The sequence below is a fragment of the Drosophila yakuba genome, chromosome 3R (assembly GCF_016746365.2).
Source record: "Drosophila yakuba strain Tai18E2 chromosome 3R, Prin_Dyak_Tai18E2_2.1, whole genome shotgun sequence".
Taxonomy (NCBI): Eukaryota; Metazoa; Arthropoda; class Insecta; order Diptera; family Drosophilidae; genus Drosophila; species Drosophila yakuba.
The window spans coordinates 10,260,818-10,286,689 of record NC_052530.2 but is presented as its reverse complement, the minus strand read 5'-3'; the positions used below and the strand labels follow the sequence as shown (position 1 = coordinate 10,286,689).

At 42.8% G+C, this 25,872-nt stretch overlaps 2 protein-coding genes across 3 annotated transcripts in view; one reads left to right on the top strand and one right to left on the bottom strand.

Annotated features, from left to right (window-relative positions):
• The first annotated feature begins 3,109 nt into the window (after nucleotides 1-3,109).
• Nucleotides 3,110-6,833, top strand: LOC6536233 (putative odorant receptor 85e). Its single transcript, XM_002096788.4, has 3 exons — nucleotides 3,110-3,915; nucleotides 4,557-5,097; nucleotides 5,163-6,833. Exons 1-3 carry the CDS (start codon nucleotides 3,128-3,130, stop codon nucleotides 5,235-5,237), a joined length of 1,404 nt encoding a protein of 467 aa, XP_002096824.1. The 5' UTR covers nucleotides 3,110-3,127; the 3' UTR covers nucleotides 5,238-6,833.
• Nucleotides 6,834-11,233: 4,400 nt separating this feature from the next.
• Nucleotides 11,234-25,872, bottom strand: part of LOC6536232 (dopamine D2-like receptor) — a 43,096-nt gene continuing 28,457 nt past the window's right edge. For both annotated transcript variants that reach the window (XM_015192130.3, XM_039375517.1), the window contains 5 exons: nucleotides 21,530-21,762; nucleotides 21,000-21,228; nucleotides 19,085-19,223; nucleotides 18,612-19,001; nucleotides 11,234-15,643 (listed from right to left, as the gene is read on the bottom strand). In XM_015192130.3, coding sequence (XP_015047616.2) covers nucleotides 14,311-15,643; nucleotides 18,612-19,001; nucleotides 19,085-19,223; nucleotides 21,000-21,228; nucleotides 21,530-21,762 — 2,324 coding nt within the window. In that variant the 3' untranslated portion in view covers nucleotides 11,234-14,310. The remainder of the gene's footprint in view (nucleotides 15,644-18,611; nucleotides 19,002-19,084; nucleotides 19,224-20,999; nucleotides 21,229-21,529; nucleotides 21,763-25,872) is intronic.

Genomic DNA, 25,872 nt, shown 5'->3' with positions numbered 1-25,872 from the left:
CAGGAGCCAGACCTTTTCCGATCCTGTTCCTGTTACCCATTTCCCATTTTCCACTTCTCATTTCCATTTCATTTTCCGCTTTGCCAACAGTGTCGCTCTTTTATTCCCTTCCTGAAAGTCTAACGTTCACGGCATATATATACCTGTTGCACTAAAGTAGATCTTGTTCTGCTATATTTATGTTTATCTAAATATATTTGGAATTAATTGTTTATATTCATAAAATAAACTTATTATAAATACTACTACTAACGTGTGAGTTCAGACCTAAAGAGATAAAAGTTTCGAAAACCCATGTGATAAATTGGAAACGAAGTGTCAAGGTACATCTTTGGAAAGGGTATTCCAAGTACCGGCTTGCCTGATTAACCGTTTCTTCATGTTCAGTGCCAGTTGGGAAAGTTTTACCGCTCGCTGTTGACTGTTGCCCTGCGGCTGCAGTGCCGCATAAATTAGCAAACATGAGGCAAGCGGAGCGCGTGACTGGAGAACCTTTAGTACCTGGCCAACTGGGCGACTGGGCCACCCAAATGGCCAACTGATTGACCCGCTGTTTCCGCGCCTCTTCCGCTATTCCCGCTCCTCTGATGGCAGCAAATTAGCGATGTCCGTGTGGTCCACTCTGCTATCCGGTCATCTGCTCTGTGCAACACTCAATTGCAATTACAGCTTTTGGCCCCCGCCGAAAAATTGGCCAGCGCAATTAATTAAAAAGTTTGCTGCACAATGCAATCGCACCCAGATCCTCGGAATCCCGAATCCACGGGATTGCGAAAGGTTGCGGGGTAGGTGGCGCAAAGCTCTAAAAATATTTTTTCAGGTGGTGGGGAATATATTTTATTTTCATATATGTCGGTGCGACATTTAATTAAAAACTGTGCATACGCCAGGTGCCTCCAAAGCGAAATGAGTGGATTCTTTTTTTGTTAATTGTATTTTATCACTGGATTACGGGAATCTGAAATGAACAAAATAAACGAACTTGAAATTGTGCAAAAAAGGGAGTTTTAAAAATGGAAAAGGATTTGCTGCGAACTATTTCAATCAATTTTTGACACAAATGCATATAAATAGTCCGATATGAATCGTTGATATTCAAAAGTTGATTTATTTTCTTACAAGTGTTTTTTAAACACAGATTATGTATTGGCTTTAAAATACAAATACATCTAGGTAAACGGCCATTTGTTGTATTGAGTGCTTACAAAAAAAAGGCAGTTTATAAATAATGTATATGAACACGAAAATTAAAAATTCAATAAATATTTATAAAAACATTTAACGTAGATTGCAACAAGCAATAAATTGCTACACCAAAACCACTTAAAACGCAGAAATGAACATTTTTATTAAGCATACGCCGCGTGTGACGGCAATTAAAGCGCCACCATGATTGCTGAACATCTTAGAAGTAATTCTCTTTTGCTATGAGTAAAATTGTATCTTATTTGCCGTCCTCCCCCCGAGTTGTGCATTGTAATTTTCATAAAAATTATGCAGATTAAATGTGGCAGCCAAGATTGTGAAGGCCTACGAGTGGCATTAAACTCGCATAAGGCGCATCGGCAGAGACAACAAAGATGTCTAAATAATAAAGGCAACTCGAGAGCTCGAGGACGTCGCCCAAGTTGATTGAATAAATCACAGCAGGTGAAATTCACTCGAAACACGGCACTCCGACATGCGTGAGAACACGCTGACAGACTGGAAAATGAAAAAGGAACTCGAAACGGGGCCGCTGAACAGGAGGGCATGCATATATAATGAAATCGACTTACATATAAAACGTATTGCCCAGGAGCCGCAGGACGATGGAGCTCTAAAGTTTCGCCATTTACAGCCCGACAACAATTTGGCCAAGTAGCTGCCAAGCACCAGAGATAAATCGGACATAAACCAAACCCGCAGGCCTGCAAAACGACGACCATTTCGGACCACCATTATGCCAACAGTGTGTAACAATTTCTGGAAATAAAAATGAAGCCCGCAGGGTATTAAATTAGTTCGCATTTGTATTGGACATGGCCATGGTCGCTCAAAAGCTGCAAATACACTTGTCAACTTTAACTTGAACCCTGAACCGCTCGCTAAATATTTTGTTCAGTTAATTGCATGTCGCTGGGGGCTAATTAAATAGCTCGACGGCAGAACTAATTTACATGATCACGACACGCTAGCATATGGTTTGGTTTTTGCCACCTGCAAGGTGTGCAAAGTTCACTCGGCAATTAGCATTTTCTATGAGCCATTTCACCCGTTTCCTTTCTTGATTCCTCAATGCCGATTCTCGAATGTGGAAAGGGGCATGCCTCGAAGGTCTGGGGGCAATTAGGCATTCGTAATACGGCTTATGGATTTTTACGTTCATATTCAATAAATGCAAAGTGCGCGGCAATTATACTTAATAATTTCTGTCACGAAGGTCAAGTTTGACGTTATCCGCAATTTCGCATGTCTGTAATGCAAAAATGCGTAGGAGAGGACAGCTCACTGGAAATAACGACGCATATGTATACAAGTCAATTGCTTGTGGTTTCAGGTTTGCATTAAAGAAAACAATGTATAAAGAGGGTAAATATGGTTATTAAATGGTTGTTGATCCTGCTTGGCATTTGTTGGAAAAACGAATGAAATGACACATTGCATGGGTATTATTAAAGGATGAATGATAGTTTTAATAAGTTGTACAATTGTCTATATAAAACGAATTTTGAGCTAGAATATAGCGTTTCAAAATATTTGAGAAACTTTTCCGATCTTTTCCCTAAATAAATTAATTTACCAGATTTATCTAGACATCATTATTCATTATTCAGTATAAACAGAAGCGAAGAAAGCATCGATTTTTGCTATATCCTTGAACCCATTGTAAATTATAATTTATAAGAACACTTCGTGATCAAATTGAGCTATATATTTCGAAATATTCGCCAACTTTGCCTTTTAGAAGCAATTAGGCATTAAGTCGGTTAATTATGAGCCACGCCCAGCCAGACACCCTGCCATATTCGGTGGGGGAAAACTTTTAAAAACTCATTAATGCATAAATTCCGGGTCCTTTAAATAGGAGCCCCAAAAGACTCTGGGAGTCCATAAGCAGTTCGATTGGGCACCCGAAATTCAGTCGATGGCCAGTCTTCAGTTCCACGGCAATGTCAATGCGGACATCAGGTATGATATTAGCCTGGATCCGGCTAGGGAATCGAACCTCTTCCGCCTGCTAATGAGACAACAGTTGGCGATGGGCACGCGGCCATCTCCGCGGTTGCCCAAATGGTGGCCGAAGCGGCTGGAAATGATGGGCCAAGTGCTGGCCAAGGCCTATAGTTCCATGGTGATATTTACTTCGCTGCATTTGGGTGTCCTGTTCACCAAAACCACACTGGATGTCCTGCCGACGGGGGAGCTGCAGGCCATAACCGATGCACTCACCATGACCATAATATACTTTTTCACGGGCTACGGCACCATCTACTGGTGCCTGCGCTCCAGGCGCCTTTTGGCCTACATGGATCACATGAACCGGGAATATCGCCATCATTCGCTGGCTGGTGTGACCTTTGTGAGTGGCCATGCGGCCTACAGGATGTCCAGGAACTTTACGCTGGCGTGGATGATGTCCTGCCTGCTGGGCGTGATATTCTGGGGCGTTTCGCCATTGATGATGGGCATACGTATGCTGCCGCTCCATTGTTGGTATCCCTTTGATGCCCTGGGACCCGTCACATATTCGGCGGTGTATGCCACACAACTTTTCGGCCAGATCCTCGTGGGCATGACATTTTCATTCGGGGGATCCCTGTTCGTCACCTTGAGCCTGCTGCTCCTGGGCCAGTTCGATGTGCTCTACTGCAGCCTGAAGAACCTGGATGCCCATTCCAAGCTGCTGTCCGGGGAGTCTATAAACGGCCTAAGGTTGGTATTTGTTCGACAGTCATTTAATTCCAAACATTCCGTTTTTGCAGCTTGTTTTGTGTACGAGCAGCTGCAACCTTAAGTGAATTAATTAATTCAACTTTTGTTTGTTCTTTTTTTATACTTTCTGAGCTGCAACCTTTGTGGCCAGATGCATACATTTAGTTAGTTAATACCAGTGCCTTTTTATACCCGTTACTCATAGAGTAACCCCCCGCACCCCGCACCGCACATCCGAAATTTTCTTGTCTCTTGAAGTTTTAAAAGAAATAATCTTATTTTTCATTTACAAGACCAATGTTTTTATTAAAAAAAATTTCAAAAATTAGAATTTTCTTTTTTAACACAGGAGGATAGTGATTTTGGTTACGAATTCAATGAGGTATGGCATTCCTCTTTTGGACAACTACTTTTATTTATCGATAAAAAATATTGATTATTTTTCATCAATAAAAAAAAAAGCATTAAGTTTAGAATTTATTGTTTTAATATTATGTTTCATATTATTTATGTTTAGCATTTAGAGTGTTACACCACACCCCGCACCCCTGCCAGTGTGGAAATTGCACTTCCAGCCGCTGAGTAACGGGTATCAGATAGTCGGGGAACTCGACTATAGCGTTCTCTCTTGCTTATATTAGTTTGCTGCAAGAGGAGTTGCTGCTGGGAGACGCGACCCGGGAATTAAATCAGTACGCTCTGCTGCAGGAGCACCCGACGGATCTGCTAAGGATGTCGGCAGGACGAAAATGTCCTGGCCAGGGCAATGCATTCCACAACGCCTTGGTGGAATGCGTTCGCTTGCATCGCTTCATCCTGCACTGTGCCCAGGAGCTGGAGAACCTATTCAGCCCATATTGTCTGGTCAAGTCCCTGCAGATCACCATCCAGCTTTGCTTGCTGGTCTTTGTGGGCGTTTCGGGTACTCGGGAGGTCCTGCGGATTGTTAACCAGCTGCAGTACTTGGGATTGACCATCTTCGAGCTCCTGATGTTCACCTATTGCGGCGAACTCCTCAGTCGGCATAGCATTCGATCTGGCGACGCCTTTTGGAGGGGCGCGTGGTGGCAGCACGCCCACTTCATTCGCCAGGACATCCTCATCTTCCTGGTTAATAGTCGACGGGCAGTTCACGTGACGGCTGGCAAGTTTTATGTGATGGATGTGAATCGCCTAAGATCGGTAAGAAAATCCTTTCTTCTTTTATAAACTAACCATTTAATTTGAAAAGACAATTTGGGTTTCAGGTTATAACGCAGGCCTTTAGCTTCTTGACTTTGCTGCAAAAGCTGGCTGCCAAGAAGACGGAATCGGACCTCTAATCTGGTAGCACACTCGTTCGTAGGCGTTGATATTTATTTTGCACATTAAAAACCAGTCGAGTAAAATGCAAATAATATTTGCGTTTCCGCGTACCAATGTTTGCTTAACATTTTGCAGCACAGCCAGATTGTGGGTCCCACTCACTTTTGGTCGCAGGAAACCTCCGCGAGAGCGTCTTTGAGTCCCATGTCTCTTTTGCCCTCGGCTTGTCACTGATAAACAGCCCATTCCTCAAAAATGTTTTCGGGACAGATTCCACGTTTTGAAAATTTAAGCACTTTGTAAGGCGATAATTAGATGCTCTTTAGAGGAAGGTGTACTTGGGTTTTTTCTTCCGCAAGTTCTAGAGCCCGTCAGAAATAAGTGAACGAAATTGTACCATCTATTCATGCAAATTTATTAGTTTTGATTTTTCAATTTAAACACTAAAAGCTTTTTTCCTATGGTACACACACTGGTGCTTAAAGTCTGTAGTATTTTCAACAAGCCAAAATGCAAAAGGCTCCAAAAATATTCTGTTTGACAGAATTTTGAGTGCCAGCTAATGTACCCACTTAAAATGGGCCTTGTTGTAATGTCCTACGCGTATCTGTTGTGCAAAGTTCTCAGATTTTGTAAGACGCCTAAAAGTCGACTTTAATTTTGCGATTGCACGTCGTACGCACAGAAACTTATGGCAAAGTTTTCAACTCATTTGCGCTTTGCATTTTTCATTGTGTCACAGACACAAAATACCCAGACACCCACACCCACACCCACATAGCAAAAAGTTCTCATTCTTTGCTCACTGACTTGCTATAACTTTGGATCCGGGTGGATAAATGGTTGGCGGTGCCGGGAAAGTGGGAAATGCGAAATGGGGCATGTGGAATGAGGAATGAGGTATAAGGCATGTGAATGGGGGGCATTGCTACGTGTGTATTTATAGGGACTCATTTGTTTCAGTTTTTGCCGCCTACTTTGGGCACCCATAGCGCTTAGATGATTACCTTTTTGTTCGCTTTGTATTGTGCTTTTTGTGCTCGGTTCGCTCGGTTCGGTTTCGTCAGCGGAAATGCCTTTCACTTTCTCCACTTCCGCTTCCTCTCCATGCTAACTACCTTTATGCGTGTCTACGCGCAGAGCCAGCAGGACATTTATATTACACGATATTTGATAAGCGCACTGCACAGTTGAGCTCGCCGGTCCGCAGACAAATGTTCTGCCATATTTCCCCCACAAAAGCCACTCGATGCCATGGCAACGGGAAGCGAGGCAGGCCATCGTGGCATCGGCAACGGACCAAGGTCAAGCACACTGCCCAAGTGGCCGGTCTCCATGGTATTAGCTGGAAAAATAATGCATTCAATGGCAGGAGCATTTGCATCGCCCATCGACCAAAGTCCGTAAATGGAGACATAAGCTGGCGCTATGATTGCCCGGATGAATCCAGCCATCTGGAATCATTGGAAGCATCAGCATGGATCTATCTCACTGGGTGGTGGCTCATTAAAATGCTAATCAAAGGAATTCATTAATATCAATATTGGAAAAATTTGTCTTTCCCGATACGAATATTATTAAAAAATGTAAAAATTTAATTAAAGTTGGTTAAACACAAATATTTTAATGATAACGAAAAACGGCCTTTAATTATATCCATTAAATAATAAAAAACAAGAGAGAACGCTATAGTCGAGTTCCCCGACTATCTGATACCCGTTACTCAGCTAGTGGAAGGGAGGAGAGTCTTAAACACAGTTTTTGGCGGTTTGTGGGCGTTAGAGTGGGCGTGGCAAAAAGTTTTTTGTCAAATCGATAGAAATTTACAAGACCAATACAAAAATGAAAAAATTTCAAAACATTTTTCAAAAGTGTGGGCGTAGCAGCTTTGGGCGGTTTGTGGGCGTTAGAGTGGGCGTGGCAAAAAGTTTTTTGACAAATCGATAGAAATTTACAAGACCAATACAAAAATGAAAAAATTTCAAAACATTTTTCAAAAGTGTGGGCGTGGCAGTTTTGGGCGGTTTGTGGGCGTTAGAGTGGGCGTGGCAACATGAATCGACAAACTTGCGCTGCGTCTATGTCTCTGGAGTCTGTATGCTTAATCTCAACTTTCTAGCTTTTGTAGTTCCTGAGATCACAGCGTTCATACGGACGGACAGACAGACGGACAGACAGACGGACAGACGGACAGACGGACAGACGGACAGACGGACATGGTCATATCGACTCGGCTATTGGTCCTGATCAAGAATATATATACTTTATATGGTCGGAAACGCTTCCTTCTGCCTGTTACATACTTTTCAACGAATCTAGTATACCCTTTTACTCTACGAGTAACGGGTATAAATACCAAAATTGTCTTTCCCGATACGAATATTATTTAAAAGAGGAAACATTTTAATTAAAGTTGGTTAAACACAAATACTTTAATAATGAGGAAAAACGGCCTTTAATTATATCCATTAAAATATCCAGTTTTATTTATTCATAAAAAATGCACCAGAGGGGCTTACATTTGCGTGCCTGTAAATTGCAAAGGATTTAAAGGAGCACGTTAATGGTCTTTAATTTCGTTTGACCCATTAGCTTTACATAAAAACTTGAACGCGTGTGTAAAGAAAATAATTTGATTTTAAGCCGTAGCTACAACTGAGTGAATTAAAGTTAAGTGGTTGAATGAAAACAGAATTTCCACTCGGATCCTGGCTGTCGTCCTGTCAGCGGACTGGCATTGGGCCAACGAAAACTGTGTAGACTGAAAACTGTGCCCGCATAGAATTGACAGGATCTAGCCGCAGGCATTGCTGTCAATATCCTGGCACTTTGGCCCCGCAGTCAACAACTTTGAAGTAGTAGGGTTCCTGAAATTAAATTAACACAAAGGCATGCCGTGTCAACTTTTTCGGCAGTCAGCTGGCGGTATTTTAATTGAAAGCAATCAATATTATCGCCAGCACCAAATTCCAATTTATGCTTGAGGAAACCAAACGACAGCTGTCTAGGATGGCGACTATTTTGATTTCAAATCATTCTAATGCCTAGCTTAAAATTTATAAAAAATCGACGGTGCTTACGCAGCAAACTTGCTTTATTTAAAGCATTCTCCATCAACACATCTACTTAAATGAATTTGTGAGGAAACATTAGCTACTAGAAGGCAAAATGCAATTATTAAAAGTCATTATAACTGCCAACCTGAGCTGTGATCCCATGAACTCCAATTCCATTCACACCTCAGCAAAGGACCAGCCAGGCACCTGCCAAATTGCTATTCCATCAACATCATTATGGGGAGAGGTAATCTAATCAGGACAGCCCTGCTGATGTCAAAGAGCTCGTCCGTTGTTTGCTAATTTCATTATTACTTCATATTACATTTGCGTGCTGTCCGCAGCTGGGCGCGTAATTGTGAAATTCAGAGCCCAATTGCCATCGGATTGTGCAACATGTCGCATGTCGCAATATCAGACGGCACACATAAAGGTAAATAGGGTTTTGTGTGTGGCTGTTTGCTTTTGCCTCTCTGATGCTGTCACATAAATTGCAAACGATTCAGCCAACGGCCATTCGCCTGTGGCCGGAACAAAAGGACCTCCTCCCCGAAAGGCACACACACATACACACTCACGCAGACTGAAGCAAAACAAAGTCGCCCATAATTTCCCATTACGGATTGCCGGTGAGTGGATATCCTTGTTAACGGCTTCTTTACCAGCTCGGCAATTTGTCACGCACACTCAGATGCGGGCTTTCAATTAGCCTCATGCAGATTTTCTCCCTGCCACATCTTAGGTCTGGTTCTGGTTAAAATGTCGAATAAAAATAGTTGCAGGTTATAAGCACTCGGGATATTTTTGGAACAATTTCACAAAAATGGTTGCAACTGCCCTTTTATACTTCATCACGTTCACAGCACACCCAAAATGTTGAATATCAAGAACAGTGTAATGCGGCATTCAGCCGCATCTTTCGAAATCATCCGCCTATTGTCAGCGCCTTGCCATTTGAATGTGATTCGACATAATGTGACTATAGTCCTTGTGAGTTGGCTCTTGTGGGCCCGTGCGTGGGCGTGGGTTTCTGGCTGGCTTTTTGCCACAAAGCGGCTTTAAATTGTTGCAGAATGGCACGGCACTTGGCAGAAGGAACGGCATTGCAATTCAGCCTTTTTTGCTGATGCAAAGAGCCAATCGAAATGGCCATAAAGTGCGCAACAAGCCGCATGGAACAGCATCTGGGCCATAAATCAATGCAATCAATGTATACAGTTTTCATGGCAGGTGGCATGGTTTCCCCACTTCCCAGCTGCGATATAATATATATATATATATATATATATATATATGTGTAGGATTGCATGTCCATTTGGTTGAAAGCCAATGGTAAATGGGAATTTGCAACAACTGAGGCTTTTCATACCCTGCAGTTCGACAGAAAGTGCACACAATTTGTTGGCAATTGAACATAAGCACTGCGAAATCCTGTTACACAATCCGTCTTGCCACTCAAATCCAAGTGGTATGCTAAAGCTGATTTCAGGTTCCTGCTTTTAATGCAAAGTGAGTCCTAATGGGTAACATATTTTTCAATTGATGGTGCTGCACAATCAATTTCTTTTAAAAATATGTAAGTACCAGTGCATTTCTCTCGTTAGTAGGGTATTAATAAGTCGCTCAACTGTGTTTAACCGGTGTTTTTTATTGGGGAAACAAAAATATTTAAACACCAACTACGGCTTCACTTTCCTTTGTTGTTTCGCTGATATGTGCGACCAATGAACAAACAGAATGTGAGTGGGTTTTTTCCGCTCGCCGCTTGGTTGTAGGCCCGCAGACTTAAGTGCAGCAACAACCTCACCCCGTCACCACACTTTTCGCAAAAACCGCTTTTGCATTCGCAAATATTTGCGAAAAAAAGAACTATTATCACCCGCACCTTTGAGCTCGCACACATATGCAGATTGAAAGCGCATGCAAGTGCTTCACAGTTTCGGGAATGCTTTCCATTTCTTTATGCATTTTTTGCTGCCTACCCGCAGGCGCTCTTGGCCAAAAATTTCAAGTTGTCGGCGTTGTCGCATCGCGCAAAAACCGTTTATTATGGTAACTTTTTCTCAAGAGCAGGGTACCTTTTTTTTAGCCAGCTTGAAGAGGAGAGAAGGGCCAAAGGGAATCCATTAAACGGCCTCTACGCTTTTTCCGCGCTACTTTACGAGCCCTTAAAGCTGCAAATAAAATTAACAGACGCTGAGTAGTCGCAATTTTGACTTTGCTCACTTTTTACGGGCTTTTTTTTTTGGTCGGTTTAGCCTGGCTACTTTGCTTGGGGGATTTTCCCTGCGCACTTTGCAAAATTCAACGGCCTCTTGAAGTACAAAATTTGTGCCGCATTAGCGTGCATTAATTTGTCAAGTGGCCGGGCATAATTATCATTTTATCGTTGAACTTGTGAGGATAATGCACCAAGCTCGTTTCTGTTTGGCTTGTCTTTTAAGTGCCGCCCACACTGCAAATGAATGCGGTTCACAAAGACCATCTGGTCGTATACGCAATATTTGTTGAGTGGACACTACGTGGGCAACAGAAATTAAGTTTGAATTGCAGATGTGCCATAAGGCTGTCTGTGGAAAATGTTCTATTTTTGTTTTACCCACGAGAACGGTTCTTAGAAAAGGGTTAACACAGTTGCTATTTGAATACTTCAGACAAAAAATGTTCCTTACTTACCATTATTTTGCACACTTTTGTTGCAGACTCACTTATATTTTAAAACGTTTTCCACTTAAACGATGCTTAAAGTGGAATATATATAAATAAACGTGGCTTATTCGCAGCTTAATTAAGTGGATTTCCATATGGATATTAATGTGGAGTTTTATGAGGTGCATAAAAGCGCTTCCTTTGAGATAAAACGTAGTTCCGATGGATTGACTGGCAGCCCAATCAGCATTGCCATTTACATTTCATTCATTTTGCAAATAATATTTTTTCAATAAAACGCAGTGGCGGGCAATTTATGTAATGCACATTTAATACAAACCGAATACAATCAGAAAACATTTGTACAAATCATAAAACATTATAGCTAATATGTTTCACATATTTCTTTATCTACGTTTTAGTGTCTTTGACTTAGATTAGGAAGGATACGCTATGGCTATATCATAAAATACACACTTATACATGGGGATATGTCATTTCGGGCTATTTAGACTTTTGTTATTGTTTATTAATATGTTTTTCTTTGTTGTATCATTGAAAGCAATTTTGATTAATTCGGCTGCTTATTGTTAAATATCATGTAAAACACGCAAGCAATTTAAGCTTGGTTTCGGTTTGGGTGTTCTAAATTCTTTTACAAATTCGAAAGTTTCGCTCTGTGGAAACCTTAAGTTTGAACCCTCAAAAAATGCTCTCGGCTTTTCATTGTCCATTGTTGGAGGTGTTTTGATAGTTAGTTTTTTAATAGAAAACATGTTCCATCTGTCGACAAATCACAAAACATCCCCATCAAGCTACACTACAATCTAATCTAATCAGGGCAGGGCTTGACGGGTTTTTCTACTCCAATCATCCGGTCGTTAGACTAAACACAAATAATACACAACTTGATTGCCCCAAGGGTGTTATTGTTGTTTGGTTGAAGTATATACAAGAGTTACTTATTCCATAGGTCAGTTTAGGTCCAGAGTTGGCAACTGCTAAGTGCCACTCCTTATAACTACTGGTAAAAGCGTTTTGTCACAATGCTCCCCTTTCCTGATTTATCTTATTAAATCAGTGATTAATCAATCTACAATTTACAGAGTTCTATCTTCTTAGTGGGTAGTACATAATTCGCTTTCGAAACATCTATTACAAGTTATATTTACTGTGCTGTGTGAGTTGGTTTTAAATTCGTTTTAAACTTATGCTATTGTGAAGTTGTTTTAGGTCTTATGTGCTTCAGACAATGGTTTCATGCCATGTGTTGTTGAGTATTTTCTACAATCAAAACTTGTCTATTGTGTATGTATTTTGCCGTTTAGTAACTATAAGAGCTCTTCAACTTTTTAATCAGACCAATAAAGTTGAAAAACTTTTGGTAGTGGTCAGGGAAAAATAGTTGATATGATTTAAACAACCCTGAAGGTAGACTTTCCCAGAATGCTTTTGTTAGGGAAATCGTTTTTGAAAGGTAAAGTGTTCTATGAATGAAGAAATGTACCAGCGAAGGAAACAACGAAGAAAGTTTTTGATAGCCGACCATTTACACTCTTTGCATTTTGCGGCCCTAAAATGAGTTCCAAAAACTTTTCCCAGGTATTTGGGCCACTGTAATGGCTGTGCGCCCCCAGTTAGTTTTTTATTTTCTTGGCCCAAACGGGCTTACATATGTTGCAGAATCAGCGGAAGGCGAGGTGATAGGAGACACGGAAGCTGGGTTACAGCCAGGTCCATCGAGTGTCTCTGATGGCCTGGCTTTGTTGTTTGCCCGACGGCCTGCCATTAAAGTTCAATGAAGTTCCACGAGTGCGACACTTCGAGACTGGGACGCGACCTGCTCCTGCCAAGGATTCAATGAAGTGGAAAAAATATTTCCGCCGGCGATAAAATTGCTATAAATTTCCAAGTGCCACGGGGGTTTCCTTATGTCTGTTCTCAGCATTTTCCACAGCCGCCTGCTGTGCGAAGTTTCGGTGCGGGGACGCTACAAATTTGTCAGCAAAAATGGCGCAAATTTTGCCGGCTTTCTTTTTTCTTTTTTGGTGAGGTGTCATCGAGACAGGGGCTTTGAGTGGCTGTCACTAATGGCGTCATTACCTATCATTTGCCACCACCCAAACCAAGCAAAAAGTGTACCGCTCATCTGGGACTTTAAAACTTGGCAGCACATTCGAAACTTTCATCCGGCTTTCGTTATTACAGTTGGCCCCTTGTTGTTTGATGTCCTTCAGCATTCAGCCAGCTGCTCCGACTTCGGTTTCGATTCGGCCAACAGGATTCTCAGCTGCCTTCCGGCCACCGAAGTCGCCATTCACATCCTGACCGTCAAATTCTTACGTGACCAGCTGAAATTTTTCATTTGGCCACAGAAATAAAACAAAATGAATGAACTTTTCAAATAAAAATAGCAATCTGCCGGTCCAACCACACAAACAAACAACAAAAGTCACAAATTGCCGTGGATTTGTGTACGTGTCGGTTTCTTTAATGGCTACCGATGAAATTCTTTGTGCATTTGCGGCTTGCGAATTTGCCATAAATTTAATGTATAATTGCCAAGAGCCGAACAAAATAGCGTTTATCGATCGAAGTTTGCAAAGCTACATTGGCGCTTTCCTATTATAGGAATTTTTAAAGTTTGGCCTTATAGACAAGCTTTAAACTTACCAAAATTCTTTTCAAACTCTCTTCTAAGAGAAGTTCTTTTTTATAGTACGTAGTGAATCTAAAAGAAATTTCGCAGTAAGTGGTTTTATATATCTTCAGATTGACACGAAATTTCTGTGCGCAAGAACTTGGTCGAAGAGAAAATGTGTTTGCCGGTACAACGTTATTCGAAAGCAAACATTCCGCAATTAATTGCATCCTTGCCGTTTTGCTGAAGGCTGAAAGCTGTGGGAAATGGTGGTTTGCAAAGGAACCACAATGGGGCGAGTACCAAGCTCGTTATGTTGTTGTCTGCGTCCAGTTTAATCCCCAACCCTTGGCAATCCTGCGGGGATCCGAATCCGACTCCGATTCACTTCAAACTAATTCACTCAGCTCCACTTCTTACGCCTGGGACATGTGTTTTCAACGGCATGCAAATTGAATTTGAAATTAATTAGAGGCACATAAGCATTTAAGCCCCAAGGACACACGTGTGAGCAGTGTGGAGTGCTGGGTGGGTGGGCATTATCGTCCCTTCGAGATTGCGTATACGGCACGTTGTGCGGTGGACCGCAGGCGAAATGACCGCTCCTTGCCGTATTTATATGTCACTTGCCACTGCCACACTTCTTTTCAGAACGCCCCGCACCGGAGCAGTGGAATCCTGAAAATCCACACTGGCGCACTTGTGGGTATTCGTCTTGAGTTTGCCCGGTTTAACGGGCGTCTGCTATCTGCTCGGTCGCCAGGCACTCGTGCTGGAATACCGGCACAGCAGGACCTTCTTGAACGCCTGCCTAAACACCTTGTTGAAGATGGTGTAGAAGATGGGGTTCACCATGGAGCTGGCGTAGCCCAGCCAGGTGACCACATCGAATACCCAGTGGCTGATTCGCTCCTCGCATTCCGCGCACACGGTGGGCAGGAGGTTTAGGACGAAGAATGGCGACCACAGGATGACGAAGGTGAAGAACACCACACCCAGCACCTTGGTGGCCTTCTGCTCCAGCCTGATGATCCGGCCGTGGCGCGAGGAGTTCCTGGAGATCACGCTGGAGTTCCTCGAGTGATGAGATCGCACCGTTTGCTGCCGCTGCAACATGCAGGGCGAGGAGGTGGTCGTCCTGGTCTTGCTTCCACAATCTCCTGCTCCCTGGTAGTTCATGTTCTGGTGACTCCTCAAGGTGGCCGATCTTCTCAAGGGTGTCGATGAGTTGAAGGCGGTCGCTGTTTTGGTGGGCGTCAGCAGCAGGGATGTGCGCACTCCACCAAAACTGCTGCCCCGCCGCCGATGACGACTTGAATCCCACGTAACCACCGATGCGGTCTTTGAGATGCTCAGCTTTCGTCGGCCAGGACAAGGAGTCCCCGGCGCAGCCAAGTACCCACTACCATCGCTCTGAACAGTCAGCGAACTGCCCTGATTGTGGGCAGAGTGTGGACTCAGGGTGGAGCCAACTGCGGCAGAAGCTGCTCCTGCTGGTCCACCAGTCGTGCCGGCACTCACACTGGAGGTCAGTGACTTCTTGTTGCCGCCACTGCACATGAGTAGCTCCATTTCGCTGGGCGAGCTGCTCACCGCCGTCGTGGTGGTGGTCACTCGGAAGGCGGACGAGATAATCTTGACCTCCGCCGATTTCACGCAATTCTGGAGCGGTCTGTCCCCGAAATACGGACAGGTGCAAACGGAGGGCAGCTGCAGGTAGTCCGTCTGGTGATTTTGGCCAGCGATGTGGCACTGCTTCGCCTTCTGCGGAGGATCTAGCTCAGTGTCCGAGTGGCAGCCTTTCGGCTTCGCCTGTTTCTCCTTCTGTTGCGGACTCTCCTCCTCCTCGTCGTCGTCGTCATCATCGAGGCTCTCCTGTACAGTGGTGTGCCGCGGATAGAGTGCATTCTTGGGCAGGCTATTATGGCGCTTGTGACGGCGCAGCGTTGACGTGGGCGTGTCCACATCCTCGTCTGCGTCCTCGTGCCCCGAACGTCGGTCGCGTCCTGGAACAGCTGACGAAGCTCTTCGTCGCTTTTTATACGCACGCAATCGTTGAGAAAGCTGTGAAAGAGTACTAAAAAACACAACTTTTTTAATTAAATAATCAAAACTTTATATAATATAATATAGCATATATCAAGTCAAAGTCTTTAAAATTCTTGTTAAAACTGTGGTTTATTAAACGATTTCCCCGCTCCAAGTTAAAGCTGCATGGTGCCTAGCACACCATGTGGTTTTAATAACGAAAATATATAAAATATGTCTATGTCATACCCCACCGATTTATTGATTTAGTACCCAATATCCAGCCATTTTCTTTCACCTTCTCCCCTTTGGCGACGTACATTTTTAATTAAAATTGCGCAGCCAATTGGCAAAACTCTATTCGAAGGCGAGGTGCCTAAAACAATGCAGTGAACACTCGCTAACAGCAATTCAACAAAAGGCAACACGCCTTGCGGTCATCTCGTTTCTTTCACCTGTTTTGCCGGGAATAGTAGGCAACATTTTTTGTGTTTGCTCTTTGTGGTTTACCGCCTTCTAACATTTTTTCTTGAGAGGTTTTCCTTTCATTTGCGCCGTTGTTCGCGCTACACTTAGAAAAATCATGCATTATTTTCTACAGTATTATTTGAAATGTTCTTGAGTTTTTTAGCTTATTTAACTGCAATTAAGGAGTTTGAATTATAGGCATATTTATACATTTTTATAAATTTTCGATTAAAATTGAATTAAAAACATTTTGTAAACTTTACTGTACTTTAAAGCAATTTAGAGTCTGGTATAATATTTAATATTTAATTAAAAAATATTTGTAGCTTTAATTTGAAAGTGTGTGCATATAAATATATTAACTTTTTTTCTGTACCGGCTCATTTTGCATTCATTTTAATAAAGCGCATAAATTTGCGAGCTGCCTTTGCGGTTTTGTGTCCTGCCGCCCGTTTTCCCTGCATGCAAATGCGCGCCAACTTTATTTGGCCAAGACGGAGGGGCGGTGGCGATGGGGGCGTGGTTAGCTGCTAATGAAGGCGTTAGCAGACAGAAGGCCAAGTGGAGGTGGCTGAGCGGCGGAGGGCAGGGATGCTCGGTGCTGCCAAGACGCAGGATAAGGATGTCAGCTCATTATGCATCCTTCGCGTTTTTGATTTGTGTGCACGAGACGTGCGCATAAATTGAGATGCGTTGGAACAGGGCTAAGCAGTTGGGACTGGGGATGGGGGATTGGGGCCAGCCTCTCATTATGCAAGTGAAACAAAGCCAAGCTGATGCCAACTTTGTTATTGTTTCCCCCACAAAGGAATTAAACAGCCGCCAAGCTCATCAGGACATCACAGGGGACCGACCCCACATGCATATACGAGAATTTACATATATATAGTATATAATCTTATGTGGCAAAGTGTTAAGCTGATTTTGAGTGCCAAGCCAAGTTCAAAAATTAGAATATCGCCAGCATCATTTGTCAACTTTCCCGCATGAGACGGCAAATTGTGCAACAATTAAAAGCCACTCGACTTTGACCCCGTTCCATTTGTTTTCGTCCTTTCCCTCTTGGTATCCCATCCATTGCGGACAAAAGGAAGCCAAAGCCAAATCCATTTTATTGATTGTGCAAATTCGTTCAACTGTCAAACAATGTGGCACATAGTGCTTCCAATACTCCACCCATCTGTTTGAAAAGCGCACAGTCACAATGATATATAGTCTATAGTATGATACAAACGTGCATAAGGGATTGGTTAAATGGGAAAATATGAGCGAGATAAAATGTGCAGTCATTTCGTAAGTTGAGCTGCCTTTTATTCAAGCTTAAAATCGAGCTGGGAATTAAAGATATCAATGTTCGTTTTTGCAGTGATGTTCGTTGCGAAAAATTTAATCTTTTATTGGATGCATTTGGCAGACAGAATCTGATGCCCAATTAAATCAAAATAAATGCGTGAACAAGTGTCAAGAAAAGCAATTTTTTAAATTTTCAGGCTTTTCTATAGAATTTTATATTATACGCAATTAAATAGTTGCTATTAGTTCCACCTGAATGGCCATAAACATACACCGCCTTATCTATTTGTATATACATTTTTTGATGTCTTATTAAATTCTTGGGATTTTCAAAACATTCGTCTTCTATGAATTCAGTTTTTTAATTGAATTTCCCGTCGCATCACTTATCCCAGCATAAGCCAGTCGACTAAAATTAGAAAATTAATGAAAAACACATTTCGGCAAAAGGCCTCAGTCGACGCCAAAATCACTTGAGCGGCTCGAATGCCAAATAAAAAGGCAGTGCCTTTCCCTTTAGGGCAAAAAAAAAAAACAGTTTCCACCGACAAAAAGAAAAAGGAAAACGAAAGCGAAAAAAATTAATTATTACGAAAAATTTCACAACGAGTCGAAGGCGGAAGGACAACAAAAGGCAATGCCACAAAAAGGAGCTCACAGAAAAAACTAAATAAATGGAAAAGGAGAAAGTGAACGAGTCACAAAAAGAACTCGAGGTGAGCATTTTCTTGGCTTTTGGTGTGGTCAGCACACTTGGCCAACTCGAAAACCGGCTGAGACAGCGACAACAAAAGGTCCTGCGAGCGCCTAGAAAGGATCACTCTGGCAAAACGGTTTGCCCATCGCAGCTGTTTGTCCTTTTGTCAGGTGAAGAACCAAGAAAACTTTACGTTTTTCCCAGGTACCTTTCCGAATTGTCTACGCTTTTCGAGGAATTTGCCACAATACTACTGAAAATTGCGACCCACAGGCAGGATAAAGTTAAATGAATTTAATTGTCTGTGTTAATATTATTTGTGACTAGAGAGACCCTGCTTGCTCTGGTTAAGTGGTATATTTTTACATCTTTAGGAAGTTGTAAAGGTTTAGAAGAACAAAGTGCAACCGTGGTTTATAATTGCAGTAACGCCATTTTCCAGACTTGTAATAATATTGTATTACAAGTTATTGGTACTCAGTAATTTACATCCTTGCGGGATACGGCCCATTATTTAATAGTATTTCATATTCCAGAGTGTTACTGTTTATGGACTCACCCATCGCTCTGTTCGCCGCCCATGCGACTGCTGGCCAGGGAATTCCGGGTGCTCTCCCGCTCGATGCCCAGCGTGGTGGTGGACAGGCCCAGGACTGTGGTTCCGTGGCGACCCTTGGGCGATGCCTGCTGGTGGTAAACTCCGGCCGGATGCTGCTGGTGGTTATGCTGGTGCTGATGGTGCTGATGGTGGGTCTGCTGGTGGGTGGCATATCGCTGGGGGCTGCTGGGGTATTGCAGCTGCAGGTGGTTCGATAGGGAAAATTCGGATTTGGTGGGTGAACCAGTGGTGGATGACGAGGCCACCGACTCCAGGCCACGGGATAGCTTCAGCATCTCGGCACCAAACTGATGCAGGGCCGTCATGGTCGTGGGCGTTGGCTCCTTTATGCTACATAAACATAAATCATATATATATATGTACATATATGGTAATTTGCACTACAACACTGATTGGCCCACTCGATAACTCACCTGGAATCGGGCAGCCAGAGCTCGTGGTTATCCAGAGTGCTCAGATCCGTGTCCGTGGAATTGGCCGAGTGGGCGTGCAGCACCGAGGAGGCGTTACCCGGACCCGGCTTCAAAAGGCGTCGCCAGGTGCATCGTCGTTCTGTGGAGCACGAACAGGAGTTAAACGGATCTACGGTTTCCATTAAATTGCATTCAGTCCAATAGCGCAATAGTGCGCTACGAGAAGTCACAAATTCGCTAATAAACTCGCACGAGCACACTCAAATGCCCCTTCAACATATGCACTGAGAAAAATGTTCACCCTAGTCCAGTTCAGTTCTTGTGAATTAGCTTTTAAAACTAGTCCAACTTCTATTAAATATCATTGTTATATTAATTAAATATATTGATTCTTTGTATGAGAGATGTCAGGATATTTCTCTCCGTGTAAAAAGTACAATATGGCAAATCGAACTACGTGCCTGACCGAAATTCGGACGCTTTACAGCAGAGATTTGGCTTAAAATAACTGCCAAAATCCACGGCACCAACACAGTCGCACTTGAGCGCTCACAGATGCGCACCCACCCACACATACACACCCTAATGCCTGCAGCTGAGGCTTCAAATCCACTCAGACGAATCGGGAACACCGCGTCCTGCGAAGCGCCCCTAAATGCTTGCTGCGATCCGCAAAAATGCCCTGCAGTGCACGCGATTCGGCTGCAGTCACCATCAGCATCACCATCACCATCACCATCACCATTTACCATTCACCACCAGCAGTCCATTAAATATTCGCCAACTGTATTGACTTTCGGCATCCACAGCTCTGGCTTGTCCCCCAGAAAATTACTCTCTGTCCCCTTTGGGGCTCAAGGCAATCCAATCGGATGAGAAATGGAGAAATGGGAGCGCTGAATAAATTCTGTGGGCAGACAAAGGCATTAGGACCCACTTAGTTATGCTTAAAATAAATTGAATCTGGTCTATTGAATTGTAAGGGGATAATGGAAGCGAAGAATCTTGAATTGTTTTTAGCCAAAAGCTCAAGTAAACTGGGCTTAATACGAGAAGGATAATTAGGGATGTACAAAACAATTAAGTCTCTTTAAATATAAAGGAACTGCCTGTAGAAGCCTTTTCAATTCGAGTTTTAGCTACGAGTTCATAGATCTCCTTATATTTTTTGGATTTGCGGAAAAGTTTAATGGAAATTTCAAAAAGTGGTTAACATAACTCCAAGTATAGCCCAGCTCTTGAGTTTTTAAAAACTACCATCGCAACGAGTTTATAACGAGCCTGCGTCGAAAAGTTGGTGCTCAAAACTTCGGTTTTAAAACTAGTTGAGCACTATAGAAAAGCTCTTAGAGCATTACAAGCCATTTACGTTGCTGGCTCTCGCTCGATTCATGGCATCGTGGAAATTAGCTATCTACACATGTGGGCCGGATTTTCATCCCATTTGTAAGGTTGTGTGTGCAAGTGGGTGTGTGGGTGTGTGGTGGGTGTGCTGGGTGATTGTCCTGCGGTGTTTGCACCCCATTCATCCGGTTCAATGTCGACGACAATGTCGATTTTGTGTGCATTGCTGCGGCTTAGTCGCACTTTGGGCCTCAGAAATCCCAGGGACACGGATTCAGGGCGTATCCGGCACATGTCTCTGCATTGTTTGTCTAGTGTTGTCCTTCCTCCACTTTCAGCACTTTCCCATTCCCGTTCCCGTTCCCATTCCTGATCCTGATTTGGATTCTGATCCGCCCATTTTCTCTACTTTTGTCGAGTGTCGTGTAAAGTTCTGCAGTGCAAAAAGTGCAACCCGGAGAACAAAATGCAAATTTTAGGCAAACTGAAAATCATATTAAGCTGCTGCAGCACTTCGTGGACTCTTCTGGGTTAAAAGTGGGCGGACAAGTGTGGTGTCTAGCATCCTTACCCAAGGCCGGTGCCTGGCCAAGCCATCCACTGGCCCATCCGGGAGTGGCCGCCGCCGTCTGCTGTCCACCACCCAGATTCTGGCGCTGCCGGGCCAAAAGGCGGACGGTCAGGCAATATGTCAGCAGCATCACGCCCAGCGGAATGTAGAAGCACACAATGGAGCCGACCAGCTTGTACACCGGATCCGGTATCTGGCAAGTTCCATTCACCAGCACCGAGGCGTGATTCTGGAATCAAACGGGGAGATAGCAGGGCGAGCACGGAATTAATTTGGCTAAGTAAAGGACATATGCACAAAATATTTCAGACATTTGTCTCCCTGCGGGTTTAACTATTGCGTTGGCACAGTCTTTGTTAATTTTACTCTACACTTTAATTACAATGTATTTTCTTAATGAATTTTCACTATTATTTTAATGTAAAACATAGAATGCCAAAGGGCACTATTTTTCGGTCGCATAGTTAGAAACAATTTGTTAATTTAAGTAATTAAATATTCCTAAATGAAAGAAAAGCTGAATTACTCACCTTCGAGTACATCAAGCTCAAGGGCAGGCTCATGGCGATGCTCAGCAGCCAAACGAAAACAATTTTGAGAGTGACCCGTCGACGTGTTTTATTCCGGCCAAAACGCATTGGATAGCGCAGCGATAAATAGCGGTCCACGGAGATGGTGCACAGGTGCATGATGCTGGCCGTGCAGAAGAGGACATCCAGGCAGATCCAGGTCAGGCAGTGCTCCGAGCCCAAGGGAAAGTAGCCTGCAAAGGAAACCGATTCCGCATTGTATTCTTTGGCCAGCTTGTAAATGTTCCCTGGCCGACTTATGACTGTATCAAGTGGCTGCAATACATTTTCTACCTATACGGGTATGTGTACACACGATTTACGATTGGTTTGGTCGGACGAACAATGCAAGAACATACTGGCGGCTAGCCATTTTTATTTAATACTGTCCAGCTTTTTCGTTTTTTTATATGTTGGCCATATTTTCCCGGGAGCCACGGTTCATTCGTGAGCTGCCAAATGATATTGCCCCCCCTCCCGAGGGGAGCTTATGCAACATATTTCAGGCCAACTGGCCCACATATGAGCGGCTATTCCCGATGCTGTGGCCATCGTTTTGCACAGCTGTTGGACGTCATAACTCAGCGCACCACTCTCGCCCTATTCCCATAAAAGTACAATTGTGCATGCACTGCAAAAAACTCCTTAGAATATCATTAAAAAAGTTCTCTGCCAACTTATATCAAATATAAGGATGATATACAAACTATTCCTAGACTATTATCAAAAATCTTCTTATCTTACATAGAATTTATAGACAACATTCATTTTCCTTTTTTAATTTTTCTGAGTGAAGCTAGTTTGTAGGTTTGTAGGTTGAATACGCCACATATTTGGTGAGTGATACTTGTGTTTACTCTGTTGTTGCGTGTGCCCTGAGATTTGGGCGCGGGATTTGTGTCCAGAATCTGGTGGAACATGAATCCATATTGCCGCTGGGAAAAGGAATTTCTTAACGAGATAGCCCACAGAAAGTGGGATAAGTTTGGGGGAAGATGGATCGATAAGGCGTAGGAAGAGTTTCAGTTGAAACTGTATGTATTTAAATATAACTTTCATAAGTTAAAGTCGCTTAAAGGCCAATATTCCGATAAGTATTCATTGCGGAAATTAAGGTTCATTTTCCGAAATGTACAACCATTTCATTTGTAAATTTTGATTCCAAACAAATTGACCTAATGACGAGTCCATTTCATTTTATACATTTTTCAGAATTCATTCTTAACGAAATGCCCTTGAGAAGGCACTGGCATCTGTTGAATGCCGTAGCTTTTCTCATTCTTTCTTTTCGGAAACAACCATAAGGATTTCTTTATGGCCAGGCAATATTTTCCAGCCCCCTATTTCGCGCCCATCAAACCCTCAAATTGCAATAATGCTGAGCCCTCGAGTCCGTAGCGAAAATGTTACAAATGACACGGCCATTGGTTTCGGCTAAAAATAGTGCCGTCCAGGCCATTTGGCCCGTAAGTAAAGTGTCAATAAGATCAATTTGGGCAGCAGACGGTAGCCGAACCTTTAAAATGGACGAAATTTGTTTAAGCCGTAACCTGAAAGACGAATGGAAACGGGGGCGCAAGTTAAATTGAATAAAAGCTGGCCAGCAAAAAAAAAAAACAAAAAAAAAGGGAAACTTGGGGAACATTCTGATCAGGGAAAACAGCAAACGGAACCTGAGATTTGGGGTCTGGTTTTCTGGTGGGGGATGGTTTTCCTGGAACCTCAGTGCCCAGGTCGCTTACTTCTCCTTTGAGGAGCAGCACAAAGCTTTTATTTGTGTTTCTGTCTTTATTTTGGTTTTTTGTGTTTTGTTTCTTTTTTTATTTTTTGAGATGCCTCCTTTCTTGGGGAAAGCATTTCAACTTACAAATGCGAAACAAATTTCAAACAAAAGCGCAAAACTTTCACGTTTTCCAGTTCCGCTGCCAAAGTCAGGGTAAATAAATTTTTAGCTGATTTCTTTTGTGTAGAATACGCTTTGCATGGGGCCAAAATGGGGATAAAATGGGGCTAAAATTGGGCGGAGGGCTCGTCATAAAACTAAACTGAAACACAAATAGCCGGCGAAGCTGATGACGAGCAAAGTTGGCAGGAAAATGACTTGGTAAATGAGTTGAAACTTATTTAATTTGTTGTAAGTTTAAGTGGATATAGAGGCGGCAGCAGCAGAATGGCAATGGAAAGTAGGGTCCAGTCGGGCTAATGATTCGGTTGTTTGCCAAATTGAGTGAATGACAAAACATGCCACTGTCCATGAAAACAGTGAATACAATATAGAAGATATATGTATGGCATACAACGCGGTCCATGACAACATAAGCCTTTGTGTGAGCTACCATAACAAATATTTGTACTTTTTTCCTGCGTTGCTGAGCCAAAGGCAAACAATTCCCGCAGAGGTCTGAAAACGGTCGGAAAAATGGGGAAAAATCGGGTGAAAATATGATGATTTATGAATGGCGATTTCGCACACGTGTGTGTGTTTTGTTGTGTGTGCGTGTGTATGTGTGTGTGTGAACGTGCCTTTGTTGGACTTTCCTACTTTGCTTTCTCTGGCGGCATCGATTTCAATTTTAGTTTCAGTTGGCTCAAACACAGCATCCCGTCGTCAATTAGATACAAGTCTTCTGAAAATTGTGTTTGCCCAGCAAACGGACTTAATGACAGGGAAATGACTGGCCAGAAAGGGTTTGCGTTTCTTCTTTTTTAGGTCAACCGATTGGGAGAAGTTTCATAATGTATTTCCCAGCAAGCAACAGTAGGAATAATGAGCTCATCTGCAGTTGAAAATAAATCCTATAATTACCCTTAAACTGTAACATTTTTTATCGCCAATTAAAATCCATTTACCCGCATTAGGTGTGTGGCATAAATAATAATTATGGTTTATTTCCATTAAATTATCTAATTTAAGCTACTGAATAGCATTCACAAAATTTACATCGTATGTCAATGGAAATAATTCAATCTGTGCTTGTATTTTTGTCACTTTAAATTGGTTACAATTCGTGGGAAATCCTTTGAAAATATTTGGCAAATATGCAAACAAAATAAACATCAACGTAAATCCCAAGGCAATCAGAAATAAAATATCAAATACCTGACGACAAATAAAAGTCACACATACGCGAGCAAAAAGTAAAACGTGCATATACCCAAGCCCAAATAATTTGTGTCAATAAAAAGGGCGAGCGATAATAAAATGCAAATATGTGAGATAACAAAAAGAAAGAATCATTGAGCCAAGCTCTGAAAATTGCTGTGATTATAAAATAAGCCCGTGTTGCTGCTGTTGTTGTTGCTGCTGTCACATTTGAGGGGGGCAACAACCAGCAACAATAACAATTTCAATAACAAATCACAGAAATATGAGGAAAACAAATTGAACCAGCAGCGAGGGGGCCAAGTGTCGAATTTGATTCCATTTCCTTTATTTTTCTGCTTCTGGCAGATGACAGCGACAGCCACTTACAACAGTCACGATAACAGTGATAAGAAATATTGACAGGGGCGTAGGAAACTAACCAAGGGGGGATCTACATAAAACTAAATGCGCCCTCTTCTAGATATCCATCCGTATACTCAAGTCAATAATGACTTCCCAATATCTGTATACATATTTTTATTAACAACTGTATTCCTCACCAGATATCGCCTGAGGTAAAGAACATAGATGGCGGGGGGTCAGTCTTAGAATCCCCATCGATATGCTCCCCTTGATTTCCGAACGCGAATAATCAATCATTTAAAGAGAGCGCCTGTTCTGCGACACACTCGTGTTCTTAAAGCTGATACTTAATTGCCCGATTTGCCAGACATTTGATGCTCGCTTTATGACCCCTCATGTGCGTGGATGTGTGTGTGTGTGAATGGGCGTGGGCGCTATGATTGAGGAGGCGTGGCAGCCGCCCGCGGTGCTTGTTGACACGTTGTCACCTCGGCTGTCATCCAAATTTATGGGGAGCTGCGAAAAGAGGCCAGAGATGACTGTTTTTAGTCCGGCGGGGATTTCGCAGCTCCCTTTTTATTTCGCTGACTGACAACAGTTTTTGGCTCTTAGCCCCTCGCCCTTCGCCCTTCGCCCTTAGCCCTTAGCATGTAAACACATATCATTTTCATTTGCATTTCGCGCGTCCCGCTGACACATTTGCATGGTCATGCATATGTTTATTCATACGCAGATGTATGGCCTGGGTATGTGAATACATGTGAATATATTTGAGTCTGCTTGAATCTGCGACCTTCGACCCCTGCGAGTTGTATTTTGGGTAGCTTACTGAATAGGTAACAAAGGGTATAAAAGA